At 39.8% G+C, this 17,549-nt stretch overlaps 1 protein-coding gene and 1 long non-coding RNA gene across 2 annotated transcripts; both read right to left on the minus strand.

Annotated features, from left to right (window-relative positions):
- Positions 1-326: 326 nt before the first annotated feature.
- Positions 327-5,835, minus strand: npy4r (neuropeptide Y receptor Y4). Its single transcript, XM_082142891.1, has 2 exons — positions 5,741-5,835; positions 327-1,824 (listed from the first exon to the last, which is right to left on the minus strand). The coding sequence occupies exon 2, from the start codon at positions 1,790-1,792 to the stop codon at positions 659-661; it is 1,134 nt and encodes a 377-aa protein (XP_081999017.1). The 5' UTR covers positions 1,793-1,824; positions 5,741-5,835; the 3' UTR covers positions 327-658.
- A 5,759-nt stretch (positions 5,836-11,594) lies between these two features.
- LOC309479891 lies at positions 11,595-13,684 on the minus strand. Its single transcript, XR_014199456.1, has 5 exons — positions 13,536-13,684; positions 13,110-13,200; positions 12,525-12,620; positions 12,065-12,175; positions 11,595-11,851 (listed from the first exon to the last, which is right to left on the minus strand). It is a non-coding gene; the product is annotated as an uncharacterized lncRNA (long non-coding RNA).
- Between the last annotated feature and the right edge of the window lie 3,865 nt (positions 13,685-17,549).

Raw genomic sequence — 17,549 nt, forward strand, 5'->3', positions numbered from 1 at the left:
TTTTGTTTGTCCAGTGGATATTGCCGGTTTTCCCCTTTTAGGCTGCAGCCTGACAATATAAGCTGACAGGTATATTCAGATTTATTGTGGGTTTTAGCTTGTATCATGCTAGACATTAGGGTTAGCATTAGGGCTTAGCTAGCTGCAATTTCCAGGCATTTGTACACTGGCAGTACCTCCAATCTCAGCTCTGTGCCTCAAGGAAGAAGAGATAATGTTTTAAATGCAAGTGTTGCCTTCGCCTAATTCATTCCTTATAGCTTTCATTGTGTTTAGGTTAGTGAAAAAAAGCTACATAGCTCACAAACCTTCTGCTGCTTTTTCCTCATATAGTCCACCAGTTTTAGCAGAGTAAAATGCTTTTGCAAATGTAAAACATAATCAGTGTGCATAACATACCTCAATGTTACAACAAGGATTAGAATGATTCAATCCTAATAAATCAAATGGGTTCTAGTCACGACTTCCTGCCTTGGACCAATCAGAATCCACACCATTCAATCGTAGAACAAGTTAACATAAATACATTTTCAATACATTTATGTACTTTTATTTCCACATTTCCACCATATATGTATATATATATATAGTGGAAGTCAACGATGATCTACGCTAAACACTGGTTTTGATGTCCAGATTAATTAAGCAATAAGCCCAATTACACAGAATTGTTTCTGAGTCTAAAAGATGTCCGTGACACATCAGTGTTCATGGTGGACATTGGAAAGTGTTCATAGCTGTCTTCGATTGGCTGAAAATGGCAGTGTAGCACCACGGAGGACACATCCTTGCGGAAGTTGCTGTTGAGGAAGCCATAGATGATGGGGTTGATGCAGATGGAACTCATGGCCAGCAGATGACAGAGTGAAAACAGCAGATTGTGGTAACACACAGGCAGCGCCTCCTGGTGCCAGTCCGCCACCACATTAAAGGCATTTAATGGCAGCCAGCACACAGCAAATGCAACCACCAAAGCGGCAAGCATAACATTTATGCGTTTGCTGTGCATCACACGCCTGTGTTCGTCTTCTCGATTGCGGCTGCACTGGCGCTCCAGCATGCGTTGTCTGCGTCGCAGCCGCAGGAAAATGCGAAGGTAGCAGAGAAGCATGAGGAGCAGCGGGAAGCAGTACTGGAATAGTAACAGGCTGGTGGTGTAGACTAGTTTGTGCTGCTGAGAAGGCCAGACTTCCAGACACGCCTGTAGCTGGCTAAGCGGCGCTGGAAGCAGGCTGTATGGCTCACTGCTGAGCATGTGGAATGCCAGGAAAGGTAATGATGTTACGCAGGCCAACAGCCACACAATCAAGACGGCTATGTACGCCTGTGGGACGCTCGGCTTCCAGCCAGATGGATGCAGTATGAGCTGGTGCCTTTCAAGTGCAATCAAAACCAGAGACAGAACTGAAACTGTCACCGACACACACTGCACAAATGGCGTTAGGCGACATAGCAGCCCACCAAAGATCCAGTGATCCATAAGAGTGTAAACCACAGTGAAGGGAAGGCAGAACACACTCACCAGGATGTCAGAAACCGAAAGGTTGGCAATGAGGATGCTAGTGACGTTAGGAGGGTCCCGCTGGTGCATAATAATGCAAATGAGGAGGATGTTACCAAGCAAGCCCAAAATAAGCACCAGGCAGTAGCATAACAGGAGTGTAAGTGTCATGGCACTTGATTGCCAGCAGGGGACGTCAAGCAGGAACAAACTACTGTTGCTTTGATTGAGGGTGAGGGTGGAGTTTAAGAGCGCCTGCCACCACGGCATGTCAAAGAGAGCCGACGGCATTGGCCACCTCAGGATAGCGCCATCTTGGGAGTCTGAAAATAACAAAAAAGGAGCATCTAAATTAGATGTGCACTCCCCTAGGGCACTCCACATGCATTTCAGCTGCTGTGATACTATAGAGACTACAGTGGTTATTTTAGAAATAATGAGGACATAAAGTGAAAGAATGTTAAAGGTGATTTTAAGACAAGAGTTTTACTTAATCCCAAACAGTGACTCTTACAGAGCGCTATTATCAGTTCTTCTGAGACCTTTATATCTATGGGTTAAGAGAGAGAGCTGGGTTGACACCTTAGATAAAAAAAAAAAAGGACAAACTCTTTGTTATTTGACTTTTTCTGTAGTTGGACATAATGGGAAAGAGATAAAGGAGAAGTGTGTGGGAGGAGTGATACTGTGACCCTGCTGAGGGATTTGCAGTGCATCCAATTATAGATGTTCCTTTGGGGGTGGCCATTGATCCGGGACCTGCAATTGCTCATAACATAAGAACACAATCAGACCATTTCAGCAAAGTATCCACAGAGTGTCTTGGAGACTGTAGTGTTTTATTTGTGTGTTTCTTGGGTTGCCAGGCTTGCAGACGGGTCTCATAGTGTCATAGTGTTCTATGGAGAATCTATAGATGCTCTGAATACACACACACTAACACACATTTATCTCACTGAAGCCACTGTTCTTGATTTACTCTTAGCAGTGTCTGAAAAGCACCTCACATTCCATCGATCAACAATCTAAATTCTTAAAGGGATAGTTAACCTAAAAATGAAAAATCTATCATTAACTCACTTCAGTGGAATCAGTTTGTCGCGCCAACTTAGTGCTTTGCTGTCAGAGAGAAAAGGAATCACAGGGGACAGAAGGTTTACTCTTGCCTATTTCTTGGGGAAATCTTATATAAATTATATAGAATATATTTAGTCAATATTAAATCCAGCAGATATTGAATAAAAGGTAGTGTCCCATTCGTTGGCAACTGTATAAACATTGCCCACATTGCACAAAGTGCTATCTAGTAGACAGCTTGTTGACGATTCCGGAATTTCGGTCAAATAAATTATATTTTTGCTGTGTAAAATACAATATCCATCAAATGTTTACATATATATATATATATATATATGATGATGCGACGGCAGCCATATTGCGCCAGAACGAACACCACACACACGCTTATTGGTGGAGTGGAGACAGAGTAATGAAGCCAATCATTATATATTAGGAGGCCATGAAGATGGACAGAGACCATTGGCCAATAGGCAAATTTGGCATTAAACCCCTAATTTTTTCCCCCAAAAGACATCCTGGTATTTTTAATGACCACAGAGAGTCAGAAACTCAGTTTAACATCTCACCTAAAAGACAGTGCTTTTTGACAGTATAGTGTCCCCATCACTAAACTGGGGCATAAGGACACACACAGACCACTGGGTGAGCACCCCCTGCTGGCCTCACTAACACCTCTTCCAGCAGTAACCTAGTTTTCCCCAGGAGGTCTCCCATACTAACCAGGCTCAACCCTGGTTAGATTCAGTGGGCAACCAGTCTTGGGCTACACGGCTGCTGGCTTGTTGCGGGAAAAACAGTTCAAACATATCGATCACTGCAGCAATGGTAAAGTTACGGCCAGTCCCAACTTGGAAACTCATCTATCAAAGTGATCTTTTTTATGATAATTCATAATTACGGTAATTTCAGCAGCATGTTGAGGCAGCATTAGGCAGGATGTTTACACTGCTCTTTTCCATACAATAAAAAGGAATGATAACCATGTTGTCAAGCTCCAAATCGGGGAAAAACACCATCATTAAAAAAAAAAAAAAACTAAAGAATGAAATTGAAGTCATTATTCATTATACTGAAAAGAGCAGCATCAGCATTATTCTTAGTATTCCACCACATATGGGTGAGTAACTGATGAAAGCAGTTGATCACTACAATTTGCGTGAAATATCATTATGTGGATAGACTGATTGTGTTGCCCTGTTGTAAATCATGTGAAAGAGCAATTAGCTTTCTGAACTCAGAATAGGTTAGTCTAAGGTAGAGAGGCATTCTTAGACTATGACTATGAAACAATGAGCATAACCATCCTTTATTTGCGCAACAAATTACATTTTCATGCTTGGCTGTAGTTGTGGCTCTGTCTTTATCTCTCTTTGTTGGTCTCTCTCTATCTCGCTCTCTCAATCAGAGGATAGACATAATGAGATAATTTTGGACTTCCTGTTATAATTGTGCCTCATTTAATTATATTATAATATTAGAATTCTCTCATCGTCAAACATATCTGCAACTTGGCAAACACAGAGCCAAGATGAGACGAAAATCAGTTTGTTATGGTCAAATGTGTGGGTGTTTCCAGACAAACAGTTTAAATAATAATTTCACACTTTTAGCATAATTTGGTTAAATTACAGATTGGAAATGATGCTCTAAAAATATTATGCAATGTTTACCTTGGTTGATAGTCATTTTATGCAGTAAACATTGAAGTGCTTTGATTATTGAGTGAATATTTCACTCTTTGGTTAGATTATCAGTTTTTGAAATGAAATATGTTATAATGGATTTTTATAGTTTAAGTTTGAAATTCCAGGACTAGCAAAAATAAACTACAAAGGCCTAAAACCGTTTTCAGGTAATTTTAATGTGTTTTAAAAAAAGTAGAAATCTGTTAGGTTGAATTAAAGTCACTCGCTGTGGCATAAAAGTGCCTGTAACACGTGCACATGTGTTTCGTGTGATGAAGAGGAAAGGAGGAAGAGTGGTCGCTTCCCTGATTTACAGCTGATATCCTTTTCTTTTATATCATCAAATGCTATTCTTCACCTGTGATAGAACTCGGAGGGTGAGAAGATCACATTATCCTCCAGCACTTTCTCTCTGTCAGTTTCATTATTTTCTCTCCCTTTCATAATCATCCCAATCTCACTTCATCTCTATTCTTATCCTACAGGTGTGGATTTTCCCTTAGGCAGTTTTACATGTCACAATGACCAAACTGTAACATATTCACATCTGCACTCACACTCATATACTGACCATAATACAAAACCTGAGCTGTAGATTATGATATTAAAGCCTGGTGCCTGATGTGGTTTAAACTTTTAGTTATTTACTTAAATACTTGATTTTCATTTTCAAAACAATCACCTCTGAACTCCTTTTGGTCAAGGGCAATTGTAAATTTCCGTCAGAAAATCCTCTCACACATAACACATAGCATTGTGGTCATATATCCCATTTGTGTGAAGTGACTTATCAGCAGCAGAACATCCAGGTAAAACAAGGTAAAACATTTGACCCTGAGACATAGCTTTTCAGTCTAAATCAGATATGATCCAAATAAAGCTTTTAAAAATCACTAAATTCTGTCGCCATACTGCCCGCCTGCACAAACATACTGATCTGAGGAGGTGTGTGTGCATTTATGTGTGCAAGGGAGAAAATTGCCTGTGTGTCCTCACTTCATGGCAACACCAAAGAGCTGCAGTCTATGTCAACATGTCCAATAGAGGACTGTGGGCTACTTCAAGCTTTTCACAACCTATTCCGAACAACTATGTTTGCATGTGCATGTATGGCTGATGTGGGCTGCAATATCAATGTCTCCAATATGGAAGTGAAACTGATCAGATAAAATATACTAAATAGAATACAACCTTTCCAACTTAAAGAGACAAAAGCATCCAAAGAGGCTTAAAATCATCGTGTCCTCTATTCACAGACAATCAAACTTAAAAGGCACGAAGATGCTCTACAGATTAATTAAACTGTGAGCCTGATACATTCATAAATTTCTCCGTTTTCCATCTTTGAAACAAGGATTTATAAAATAAACAGTTACACGTTTAAATTATTGTATTCAAATGATCATTTATTATTACTGAATAGCTATATAATGTAGAAACATGCATTTTTCTGTGTATATAGCATAGAACTCACCTGTCTTCTACAGCAGATTGCTGTCAGGCAGTCGGGGGAATAAACAATCTGATTCAGTCAACTCCAGGTGTTCTACCTCAACGTTCATCTCTCTCTCTCTCTCTCTCTCTCTCTCTCTCTGGGCTTCTTCTGAGCTCACATCCTTGCAATGTGCCGTCTCTGTAGTAACTATTCTGCTGGGCTTCACACTGTAAGCATAACCCCATGCGAATGCACTGTGTTTACTGCCCACGTGTGACATGAACCATGTACTGCATCAGGTTCTTTTGGATACCCTTTAACACATATTTTCCTCAAAAATACACTAGCACACAAAAATGTATGCTCATTGGCCCACGGTACATTTAAAGGTAGGGAAGGCTGTTTTTCATAAACACTTTTGGTTATACTGGTTGAAACTCTCTTCACATCCTGATAGCAATCAATAATGAAATGTCGTAACCGTAATTAAGACAAGATGGCAACCCCGTTTTAGAACTATTCATGTCCTCAGACTCGAATTTATGCGTTTCAATGGCAACACTATCAACGCTGAAATGAATAACATGGAACATTATTACTGTAATGTTATGTGCTTTGAGGCATTTAACGTAGTCTCTCATGACGCTTTGCAGACTCTGCTCATGTGTTTTGAGGAGGTGCTTTGGGGAGCGCTGTGAAGGGATGGTGGGATCTACATTTAAGGCCCTGTTTACACCTGGTATTAAGACTGCAATCTTGCATTATTACCCACCCTGTTTTGATGTAAAGTCGGGAGTCGGATTCGACTCCAAAAAACCTGGAATCGAACACATCTAGGCTCAGGTATGCACTACGTCTACACTACGATTTGGTCGATTGGATCACAAGTGGACTACGCTAAATACAAGTGTAAACGGGGTCTAAAACGTTTTGAGCTTGTCAACTTTTGACCACTTCCAGAGGTAGTCGAAAACACATTTGACCGGATTGCTTTCGTAGTGTAGACGCTCTGCATAATTTGTAAGTTGCGAATTCTCTGCATACCCGATAGTTTGCGAATAAGTTGCGAATGCTCTGCATACCCGAGCCTAGAGGTGTTCAATTCCAGGTTTTTTGGAGTCGAATCCAACTCCCGACTCCAACCAAATTCACTCTCCTGTTCGAGTTTACCGTCTTGACTCCATTTACTTTACATCAAAACAGGGTGGGTAATAATGCAAGATTGCAGTTTTTATGACACACGTACTTGCATTTATTTCCCGACATGAAGCTTTAAATTCCTCTTATTAAAACAACACACTTTTAGGCTCAACGTTCAAATTAGTCCAATTTAGCAATGACATTACCTTGAAATGATGAGTATCTATCAATGTCATTACCTGTTGCCAATGCCTAATTTTACAGAGGGTAAAGTCATGAGAAACAGCCGTGATCGAATATTATGCCAGAAATAAACGAGAAAGAAGGTATTCTTTAATCAATTAATCTAATTGTATAGCCTACTGGTAAGGTGTTGGCACTAAACGCACATGATCATTGTCTTACAATTTCCTGAAACTGGCAAGAGCAGCTTCCAAATCCTCAGTAGCCTACTCATCTTGCTGGATCTGACTGCTGGCTGTTTACACCTGGCCACTTCATGCGTTTTCTGTGATTGGATAGCTATCCGATCGTGGAAAGACCAGGTGTAAATGCCCTCCGAAACGCATTTGAGACGGATTTAAATCCGATCGCTCAAACCACTTCAGGAGGTGGTCTTGGCTGCATTCCAGACGAAACTGTAAAATGTAAATGCATCTACTTTTTGAAACCACATTATGTAAATTTTACTTCTCCCAACAATGCTAAAAAATAAACGTGTGAGAGCGTGTTATAGGCTATATGTCATGGGTAACTTCGCGTCTGATGCCATGTTGGATCCATAGATATAAACAAACTGCTTCGGTGTGTCGCATAGACGTCGTCATCGTCTTGCTGCTCCCTCCCCGTTCTGTGATTGGTTCCCTTTTTGAGGGGAAAATCTGGTCCATGGTGTCCAGGCTGCCTAGCAGCGTGAATACAACCACGCTGCGCGCAAGGCAGCATGGGGAAACCCAGGCTATATTTGATCAGTAAATATGCATGAAGTGACCAGGTGTAAACAGGCCCTTCGACATAGTTAACCACCAGATTAACCTCCTGTCCTGTCAATCCTCAAGACGAAGGGCATCTCAGGAACAGCACTCCAGTGGTTCAAGTCTTACTTCTCAGGTAGGTCCTTCAGGGTGTCATGGAGGGGTGAGGTGTCTAAGTCGCAACATCTAACTGGGGTGCCTCAGGGCTCAGTGCTTTGACCACTTCTCTTCTCCATGTACTTGTCATCACTAGGATCTGTCATTCAGAAACATGTTTTTTCTATCACTGCTATGCTGATGATACACAACTCCAACCCTCCTTCCAACCAGGTAGATGCTCGCATCTCAGTAACAGACATTTCTGTTCATCACAACTTCTCCATTTAGCTATTTTCGTCAACCATAACTCCATATCCAGGGGATCCAGAAACCTTGGAGTTGTGATTGATGATCAGTTGAACTTCACAGACCAAAATTCTAGAACTGCCCGGTCCTGCAGATTTGCCTTATACAACATCAGGAAGATCAGGCCTTTTCTATCGGAGCATGCTACACAACTCCTTGTCCAAGCTCTTGTTCTATCCAGACTGGACTATTGTAAGGCTCTCTTGGCAGGCCTTCCAGCATGGCCTTCTCTGCAACTGATCCAGAATGCTGCAGCAAGAGTGGTCTTTAAAGGGATAGTTCACCCAAAAATGAAAATTCTGTCAGTAATTACTCACCCTCATGTTGTTCCAACCCCGTAAGACTTTCGTTCATCTTCGGAACACAAATTAATATATTTTTGATGAAATCTGAGAGCTGGATCACTCCATAGGCTTCTAAGGGATCGAAAATTGCCGGTCCAGAAAAGTTAAAATAGTCCAAGTGACTACAGTGGCTCAACCATAAGTTTATCAAGCGACGAGAATACTTTTTGTGCGCAAAAACACAAACAAAATTAAGACTTTTATTCAACTATTCATTTTCGTCTGTGTGGGACTGAATGAATTCACTTAGTGTAACAGCGCAGCGCTTCTGTGTTGTATGTCACATGCATCACACACATGACCAGCGTCAGCCAATAGTGAGCCTAGGTGGTGACGTACAACCCAGACGCGCTGCGCTGTTACACTACGTGAATTCATTCAGGCCCACACAGACGGAAATGAATAGTTTAATAAAGTCGTTATTTTTGTTGTTTTTTGCGCACAAAAAGTATTCTCGTCGCTTGATAAACTTGTGGTTGAGCCACTAATTTTAACGATTTATAGGCTATTGTTATTATTATTTTATGCAGCACAGCACATAGCTTATGCCTACAAGGCACAACAAACTTGGTGTTGATTTTATATATATACTGTATATAAAATGAACACCAGGTTTGTTGTGTCTTGTAGGCATAAGCTATGTGCTGTGCTGCAATATATGTGTGTGTGTGTGTGTGTGTGTGTGTGTGTATTCTGTACATTTTAAAAAGCAATTTTAACCTGAAAAATCTCAAATGTATTCCCCAAATCGTGCAGCCCTATTATCTGAATGAGTATGCAGGATGCTTTTCACATAGTTTTGGAGCAAATATTCTAGGCTACGTCATAAAATTTTCAAAAGTCTTGTGAAGAAATAATCAATATGGGTTTTATGACCTTATTTCAGTGACAACATTTTTATGAAACTGCTGAAGAGGCATCTTTTTCCGGCAACACGTGACCCATTAACACTAACACTTACTATTCTATATATATTTAAACAACAACATCAACAACAACAACTACAACCTTGCTACGTACGTGTGTACTGTGCTGGAATAACTAGAACTGGTCACGGCACTTATTGTCACGGCATATAGTTGCCCTATTGTTGGTTTGATTGCTTCTCTTGCTCTCCTCATTTGTAAGTCGTTTTGTATAAAAGTGTCTTCTAAATGATTCAATGTAAATGTATATCTGATATTGAACATATGAAACATAGCGAAGTGAAGGCCAGGTATGGGAACCCATACCCCGAATTTGTCCTCTGCATTTAACCCATCCAAATTAGTGCTCACACATTAGGAGCAGTGAGTAACTGCAAACCATGGACAGACACACCCGGAGTAGTGGGCAGCCATTCACTGCGGTGCCTGGGGAACGATTGGGGGTTAGGTGCCTTGCTCAAGGCCTTAGTCGTTACCATAGACAGTAAAAGAAATGGACACAGCGACCCCATTGGATTCAACGGAGAAAAGTGAAGTCAATTAGAAGCACTCACTTCCTGATGGCTGAGCATATTGCGCAGACTCAAACTGAGCTTGACGACGTAGATGTGACGTGAGCAACCTGTCTGTCTTCTAGTAGCTGTGCCAAGAGAAATCTGAATCATTCCCTTCCGAAACTTGCAGAGACGGAGATCGTGAGTAGGAGGTATCCATGAGCTAGGAGCTGGAGCAACTTTTGCTAAGTATTCTGATTAATTATTTTGTCATTTTGCCTCCACGTCCCCCCGATTGCCCGTGAGCTTCTCCTCCTGTCTATACGGTCATTTATCTACTGTGCGACAGGGAGTCACGTGGTTATGACACAATCGTTAGCCTATTTTTACAAAAACTGCTTATACGGGGCCATAACGTAAGATACAAGGTAATGGGGCCTTTTATACATTTTCGTGTTTCTTTAGAAATAAATAATGGACAAATGGAGTCTTTAAACGCCTCAGATGTTAAGTTATTCGTTGTGACGCCAAAATGAATGGGAGTCAAAGGAATGCTAACAGCAGGTGATGGTCTGCTAATCAATGGCGGCCCGGGGAAGCTTCAGTTTCCGGCTGATGGATTACCCCCTTGGTCGTTACCTGCCCAAGAAAAGGCCGAGTTCTGTGCACAACTGCGCATGCGCCACTTTTTGACAGTCATCAACAGCCGAGCGGAAGGTGGGAGCAGGACAGTGTGTGCAATGTGTAGGCCCTACGTCAATAACCAACTGTAAGTTGACTGTTTACCAAGTAAATGATAAATGCTGGTTAAGGAGTAGAATACGTCACATCCTGCCACCAAGCGATGAAGAGTATTTATCAGTGTTAAAGCCGTTTATCGCGCACTGTTGAGCACACGCGAATGTTCCGATTATGTTCAATAATACTTGGAATTCGTAGCATATATATTGCAACCAGTGTTTGATTTGTATGTATGTGTGATCATCACATTAACAGCTGAAACGCTTGCTATTTCAAGTTTATGTACGCAAATCAATGTTTCTGATTTACATGCAGTTCATTTTGCTTCATAAACAGTTTCGGTTTGAATGTCTTGCCGTTTCTGACCACTAAGTGGCAGTGTCGCATAAGAATTTTGTTGCTCATTGATTCCTTTATTTTATTAAAAAATTTTACTTGAGAATTTCTTTACTTGAGAGATTTGTAGCTGTTTATGGAAGGAATGTTTGTATAATAATACCCAAGACATATTTGTTAATATATATCTGTATTCCTTTCCCTTTGTAGACCACACACATACACATACTTATATAACCATGTAAAGCCTGTGTACTGCTGTGTTGTGTACAGCCAAAGATTGACAACAAATACACCTCCTTTGCATGGAACGGATCAAATCCAGTGTGTTCTGACGACACCCCATTGAGGAAGGCTATAAACCATCAACTAATACAGTCCAACCTTTTCAGTCCTATATATCGAACACATTGAGAATCAAACCTGCGACCTCTCTGAACATTAGGCCACTACTTCTGTATCTTTGCAGTATAGGCTACTGCTATACTGTTCTGGTCTAACACTGTTTTCATAAATGCTCAAACAACCATAAATGCATGCTCAGGTATGTTTATTTTATTAAGTCTCATTTATATATCAGCTCATTCAACAGGTTAAAGCTTTGTATTAAATGTATTAAATACATTTAAGTATTTTTGCTGTTCAGGATGTTTGGATTATTCACTGTCGTCAGCTGACTCTTTAAAAGTCATCAGAAATGACTTAAGTTGAGTCATAAATGACTTCAGGTGAGTCAGAAACGACTTCAGGTGAGGAATCCGGCTGATTGGGAACTTGCTCTTCATCACTGCTGAAACACACACATAGACACGGTCTATAAGTTATATGTCTGCATATTGCCATTTCTCAAACCATTGCACAAAGCACTAGTGCTTCTTGAAAACGGCACATGCAATACACAGATGCATACATTTCATTGCTTTTCAAAATGGCATAATAAGACTTTACTGCCGGATTTAGATTTAGATTTTGCAAGAGACATATTTTCTGTAAAGGTTGTTACATGGATGGTTCTTCTTCAAGCTCTCCGAGGTCATTCTCAGTGAATGCTCCAAAGTTATCATAAACGATTCCAACGGTGGATGCAGTGGTGGTGAAATCAGATCCGCCCAGACTTCATGCACAAAAAAATTATAAAGAAAGAATAATAGAGTGTCATAATTTTGGTCATATTCAGTAGAACAAATTTCCTGATTTCTGCGAGAAAGTTGGAAATACATTTTCTCTATAAATGTGAAAGTGATGTGGGCTATATTTAAATAATAATAATTTAATATAGAGCCTTTCGTGCACTTAAGCCATTTTATGCAAACAGAAAAAAACTAATATGAAAAAGATAATTGAAGAACACAGTCATGTATCACAGCAAAATTTCCACAACCATCACAATATAATTATTTTATAATAAATATTTAACAAAAACTGAACAGGGAAATGAGGTGTGTGCAAGGATGCAAATGTACCGTTCACAACAGAAGATTCCATATTCCGCACAGACACATATTTCCTCTTCGTTCCCCCATTCAGAGTAAAATTCGTGGAGATCAAGTCAGTACAACCTGAATCAATAATAGAAATGTACCTCAAATATTACTTAGCTATCCAGGATTATAAATACAAACAAACACGTAAATACTTTTTAATTTGATCTCATTAGAAAACTTGTACTTGCAGTGCATACATTTGTGGATTCATTTATAGGGGCCTGCTGCTACTAAATCACAGCAGATGAAATGTGCCAAAAATGTGCCAGTTTTTAAATCATTAGTGAATGTTATGCTTAAAGGGATAAAAAGCCACATAAATCTTCAAACCACTGGAATAGCCATTGATGGGTCTCTGAACCCAATGGGCATTTAAGCCCTCCTACCACAGCGGCATCTCTCTGGCTTTAATAGGACGTGCTGACAATTTCTGAATCAATCAATCGATCGATAAATTAATCAATCAGTCAATATTAGAGTTTGTACCTGCAACCATATATTTAACGGTTTGCGAAAATGTGAGCATAGTTATATTTTTCCTAATAGACAAGGTAGTAACATCACCTGGGCTGCCAGTGGTATCTGGAGAGTTCACTGTTTCTAATCTGCAGGCATTACCGCAGACCACTGCTGTAAGCAACACAATCAGTCTCAACTGAAAGAGAGGACAAATAGAGATTAACATGGATTTATTTTACATTAAATTTGATGTAAATATAGTATATGCTGCAAAGTATATACAAAAATCAACATAATAAAGGAAATCTAAAAATATATAGTTGCATTTTAAATAACAAATGCATAACTGGAGACATGAACTCTACCAAATACATCTACAACATACAGCACATAAGACTCATGAAAGAAAATCACATTGTATCATATTAAAGAAGAAAACACAGAATATTCAGTACCAGAAGAGACCCCAAAACAGCATATTGTTAAAGAGACCCAATAAACCTGCTGTTTAGGATAAAAATTGTACAGTACCATGTTATGGCGAGATGTGGCGAGCAATACGAGAAGACTGGTCAATCAAACACCAACAAGCGGTTTAACTCTTTGAGTTTAGGAACTCTTGAACTGCTACAATAAATAGCCTACTACCTCTAAATTCACATACGTGACGTATAGTATTTTCCTCCAACCAGTGAACAGCAGCTGTATGCTGGCATGAATGGGTAAACCCCACCCCCATTTTCTGCTTCAATTGGTCTACTTAGTTACTTTGCATCTGCGATTGTTACAAAACAGCACTTATCCAAAACCAAATTATTTGCATTGGTGGGGTCAGTGTAGATATTATACAAATTGATCTTAGAATAAATATTTCTAAGAACTGGTTGAGGGTGTGAATGCAAAGTGCTTGATTTTAATTTTTGGTGGCTTTACAAACAAATGACTTGATAAAAACCTCAAATATCCACTGCACGCATCTACAAACATCCATCAACAAATTAGAAGAAAATTCATTGTAACTATACTGTAAAAATATTTTCATGATTTGTTATCACAAATTTAGTTCTTTTGTCAAATCAGCTTAGATAATTCATGTGGTTCAGATAACTGAAAAGATAACTTTTAATTTCACTGATCTCAAAATTTTAAGGCAACCAGGTAACTTACTTTTTTTTAAAGCTGCAGTCCGTAACTTTTTTGGGGTTAAAAATGATCCAAAATAACATTTTGAGCAAATACATAACCAGCCAGTGTTCAAAACTATCTGCTTGCTTTAGCTCGATTCAAAACGGTAAGCTTGTAATAGTGTTTTTAATTCCAGTGGTACTGGTGGATTTCCGCGAGAAATTCGAGCATGTCTTTGCGTCATTACGTCACATCTTTACATGTGTCTCGGCTAGTAGGCTATATTGCGTATGAGGATGTTGAAGGTGGAAATTTATAGCCTTTTCTCACAGCACTTGATATAATTAAACTTATCAGTTTGATGGCGGATCCAGAAAGGTTCAAACGACAATCAGCAATGACAACTGGAGATTCACCCGTTGTAAAATGCAAAAACATGCAAAAAAAGAGACTGCAATCGGGCCCATGCGAAAACTAGGAAAAATATCGGAAGGGTATTAAATGTAGTCACGCAATGCTGATGTCGTTAACATTAACAATTTGAGAACAAAGTATAATTTGCACGGTTTGACGTGATATGATAAGCGATCGTTAGATTTAATCAGCACGATTTACTGCAATGCTTTTTTTCCCTTAGTTGGTCAGAACAAAAGTGGATGTTACTTGTTCAGACGACATTTTCCAGTGAAAATTCTTATTTTGGTCATTCCTCCAAAAAGTAGAATCTGTGATTCCGAATGACAGTATCCACACCGCCCATTCTCCGCACATTCTCCTCAAAACATTGGATTCATAAGCCGAGGCACAACCCATGTAAAGTTGATTATTCCGTGAATAACTGCAATTCAGATTTTGAACAGAGATGGCTACAAAGAGGAAAAACTACGGACTGCAGCTTTAAGTTTAATCAACAATAATTTTTTACAGTGTAGAATTATTTTGCTTTGTACAGGACACAACCTCTGACTGAACTCAAATCTTCTTCACGCTTCTGTACAGTATGTTCAGCCCAGTTTCTTCTCTTTTGAACAGTGTAGAGTTGAGGTGGCCAGGGCACACAAGACCTCACCCATGCACTGCTTGAACACAAATGGCTATAGGCTAAGGTCAAATGCAGTTTATATAAAAAAAAGTTGTTTAATTTAACAGAAATAAAAGCAATAATGATTAGCAATTAGCATTTAGCAATTAGCATCATTGTTGGAGTTTTACATTTCCATTCATTTCATTCAACGGTCAAATTATCCAGTTCTCTGCAATGAAACAATTAAATTCGATTCAATGAAAAACCAACACACATTTCTCTTCAGGACTATATGCACTGACTTCAAAAGTCTTTTCTCTGCAGTCTTTTCCTGCAATAATTGAACAGCAATTTATATTTATATTGTATGGTGAATAAACAGGTGAAACCATTGTGTATTGATTCTAACTTTTTAAATCTCATTCACACTTCTAACTTAATATTCAACAATATTATTGATTTGCCTGCATTGACACCATTATAGGACAACTGAACTGAGCTGGACGATGACATCACTGTTTTCTCCAGAGTGGTTGTATAGATAAATGAACTAAATTAATAACTTTTTTACAACAGAAATGAACCATCACTGAACAAACTTAAGCTGGACCATGACACTATTTTCTTCTAGAGCTGCTGTGCCGAAACAAACTTTGCCCATTTTCCTGTTGAAAATGTGGTTTGAACATGCAATCACTTTACTGCTTTTTTTTGGTGGTAAAATGGGGAAAAATGTATCTCCCCCTCTTCCCACCAAAGGTCTGTTGGCATCCAATGTTTTTTTTTTTTTTGCATCAATGCTGATGTGGGTGTGTTTGTCATGTTACCTGTTTGCAGAAGAAATACTTTTTTATAACTGATATGAATCTTCAAATAAAATAAACTGGAAGAACTGTGCACATTTATTTGTGGTTCTCTTTAATCAGATTAGGGATTCTGAGAACTAACACATAATGAATCAAACACACGTTTCAGTCACATGGTAATTAAAACCATTAAAATGCTGAAGAAAGAATAAGAACATGTACACACACACACACGCACGCACGCACGCACGCACGCACGCACACGCACGCACGCACGCACGCGTGCACACACACACACACACACACACACACACACACACACACACACACACACACACACACACACACACACACACATATGTATGTATGTATATATATATATATATATATATATATAGATGACTTATAACAAAAATCTATGAATACAGTTTTATCTAACACATTTATAAGGCCATCCAGATTTTGTGATTTTTTTGCATACATAATGTTTTCAGTTGCTTTTTCATTTTATTTGTAAATTAAAAAAAAAATTTTTTGTATGAAAGGTACTGATGAATCATGATTTGTTCATGAAAGCATTTTATGTATTTTTTACACAGAAATTTGAGACGGACAAACTTAAATCCAAATACATAATTTTATTGTATAATCATTTCATTCAGTTCCCTTTCAAGGGAACTCGCGTTGCGTCGAAATTGACGCTATGGGGAACGCTTTGCGTGATGACGTCTTGAAGCACATGTAAAATCAGTCCAATGGTGTGGCGGAACGTCAGAGGCGGGTGACGTCACGTACCAGGAAGCTATAAAAGCCAGCCCGAAACAGAAAACGGAAGCTTTCTGAGTCTTCAGTTGCGCTCTGTGTGAAATCTGTCCCTGTTATTTGGTGTTGTCTGTCTATATTGTATTATTATCTATATATTCAGATATGGCGAGTAAGCAGCAGCAGTTTAGAGTGTGTGTTTACCCCTGGCCGCGTTATTTAACGGGTGGGGACACTCACACTCTTTGTGTTGTCCGTTTGGGTGAAGAGCATGCCCAGTCAGCACTCAAGGGTGCTGGCTGTGAGCATTGCGACGCGCTTCCTATGCGTACGCTCAGATCCCGCCTGGCTTTATTTAACCAGGATCGCGTTCCCCAGGGCTCGGATCTCAGACCTGGGGTTCGCAAATGGATCTATCAGTGGATGTTGAGACGGGCTCTGCCTTATCTCAGCCTCTTTCTGATAGATCCAGTGCCTCTCATCAGGGTGTGGAAGCACGCGCTGCGGTTTCTTCCCCCCCGATGGAGGCACCAATACTGCAATTGTCCAGCTCTGAGGAGTTGGACGTTGTTAGTATTGACGCTGAGTCTGAGGATTCGCCAACTCAGTCTCATGCGTTTGAAGAATTGCTCGATGTTGTTACGAGAGCTGTCGAGCGATTATCTGTTGAGTGGCCAGAGGATCGGCAGGGCGCTCGTTCGAAAAGCAAGCTCGACGAGCGTTTCCTGCCATCTCGTGCACAGCCTCAGTGCAGAAGCCTTCCGCTTTTCCCCGATCTCCACACCGAGGTGTCGAGATCGTGGGGGAAACCAGTGTCATATAGAGTAC

Source organism: Leuciscus leuciscus (assembly GCF_965113295.1).
Source record: "Leuciscus leuciscus genome assembly, chromosome: 17".
Lineage (NCBI taxonomy): Eukaryota > Metazoa > Chordata > Actinopteri > Cypriniformes > Leuciscidae > Leuciscus > Leuciscus leuciscus.

Bases quoted from the DNA above. Each gene is read 5' to 3' on its own strand.
- npy4r (XM_082142891.1), bottom strand. From the start codon at position 1,792: ATGCCGTCGGCTCTCTTTGACATGCCGTGGTGGCAGGCGCTCTTAAAC.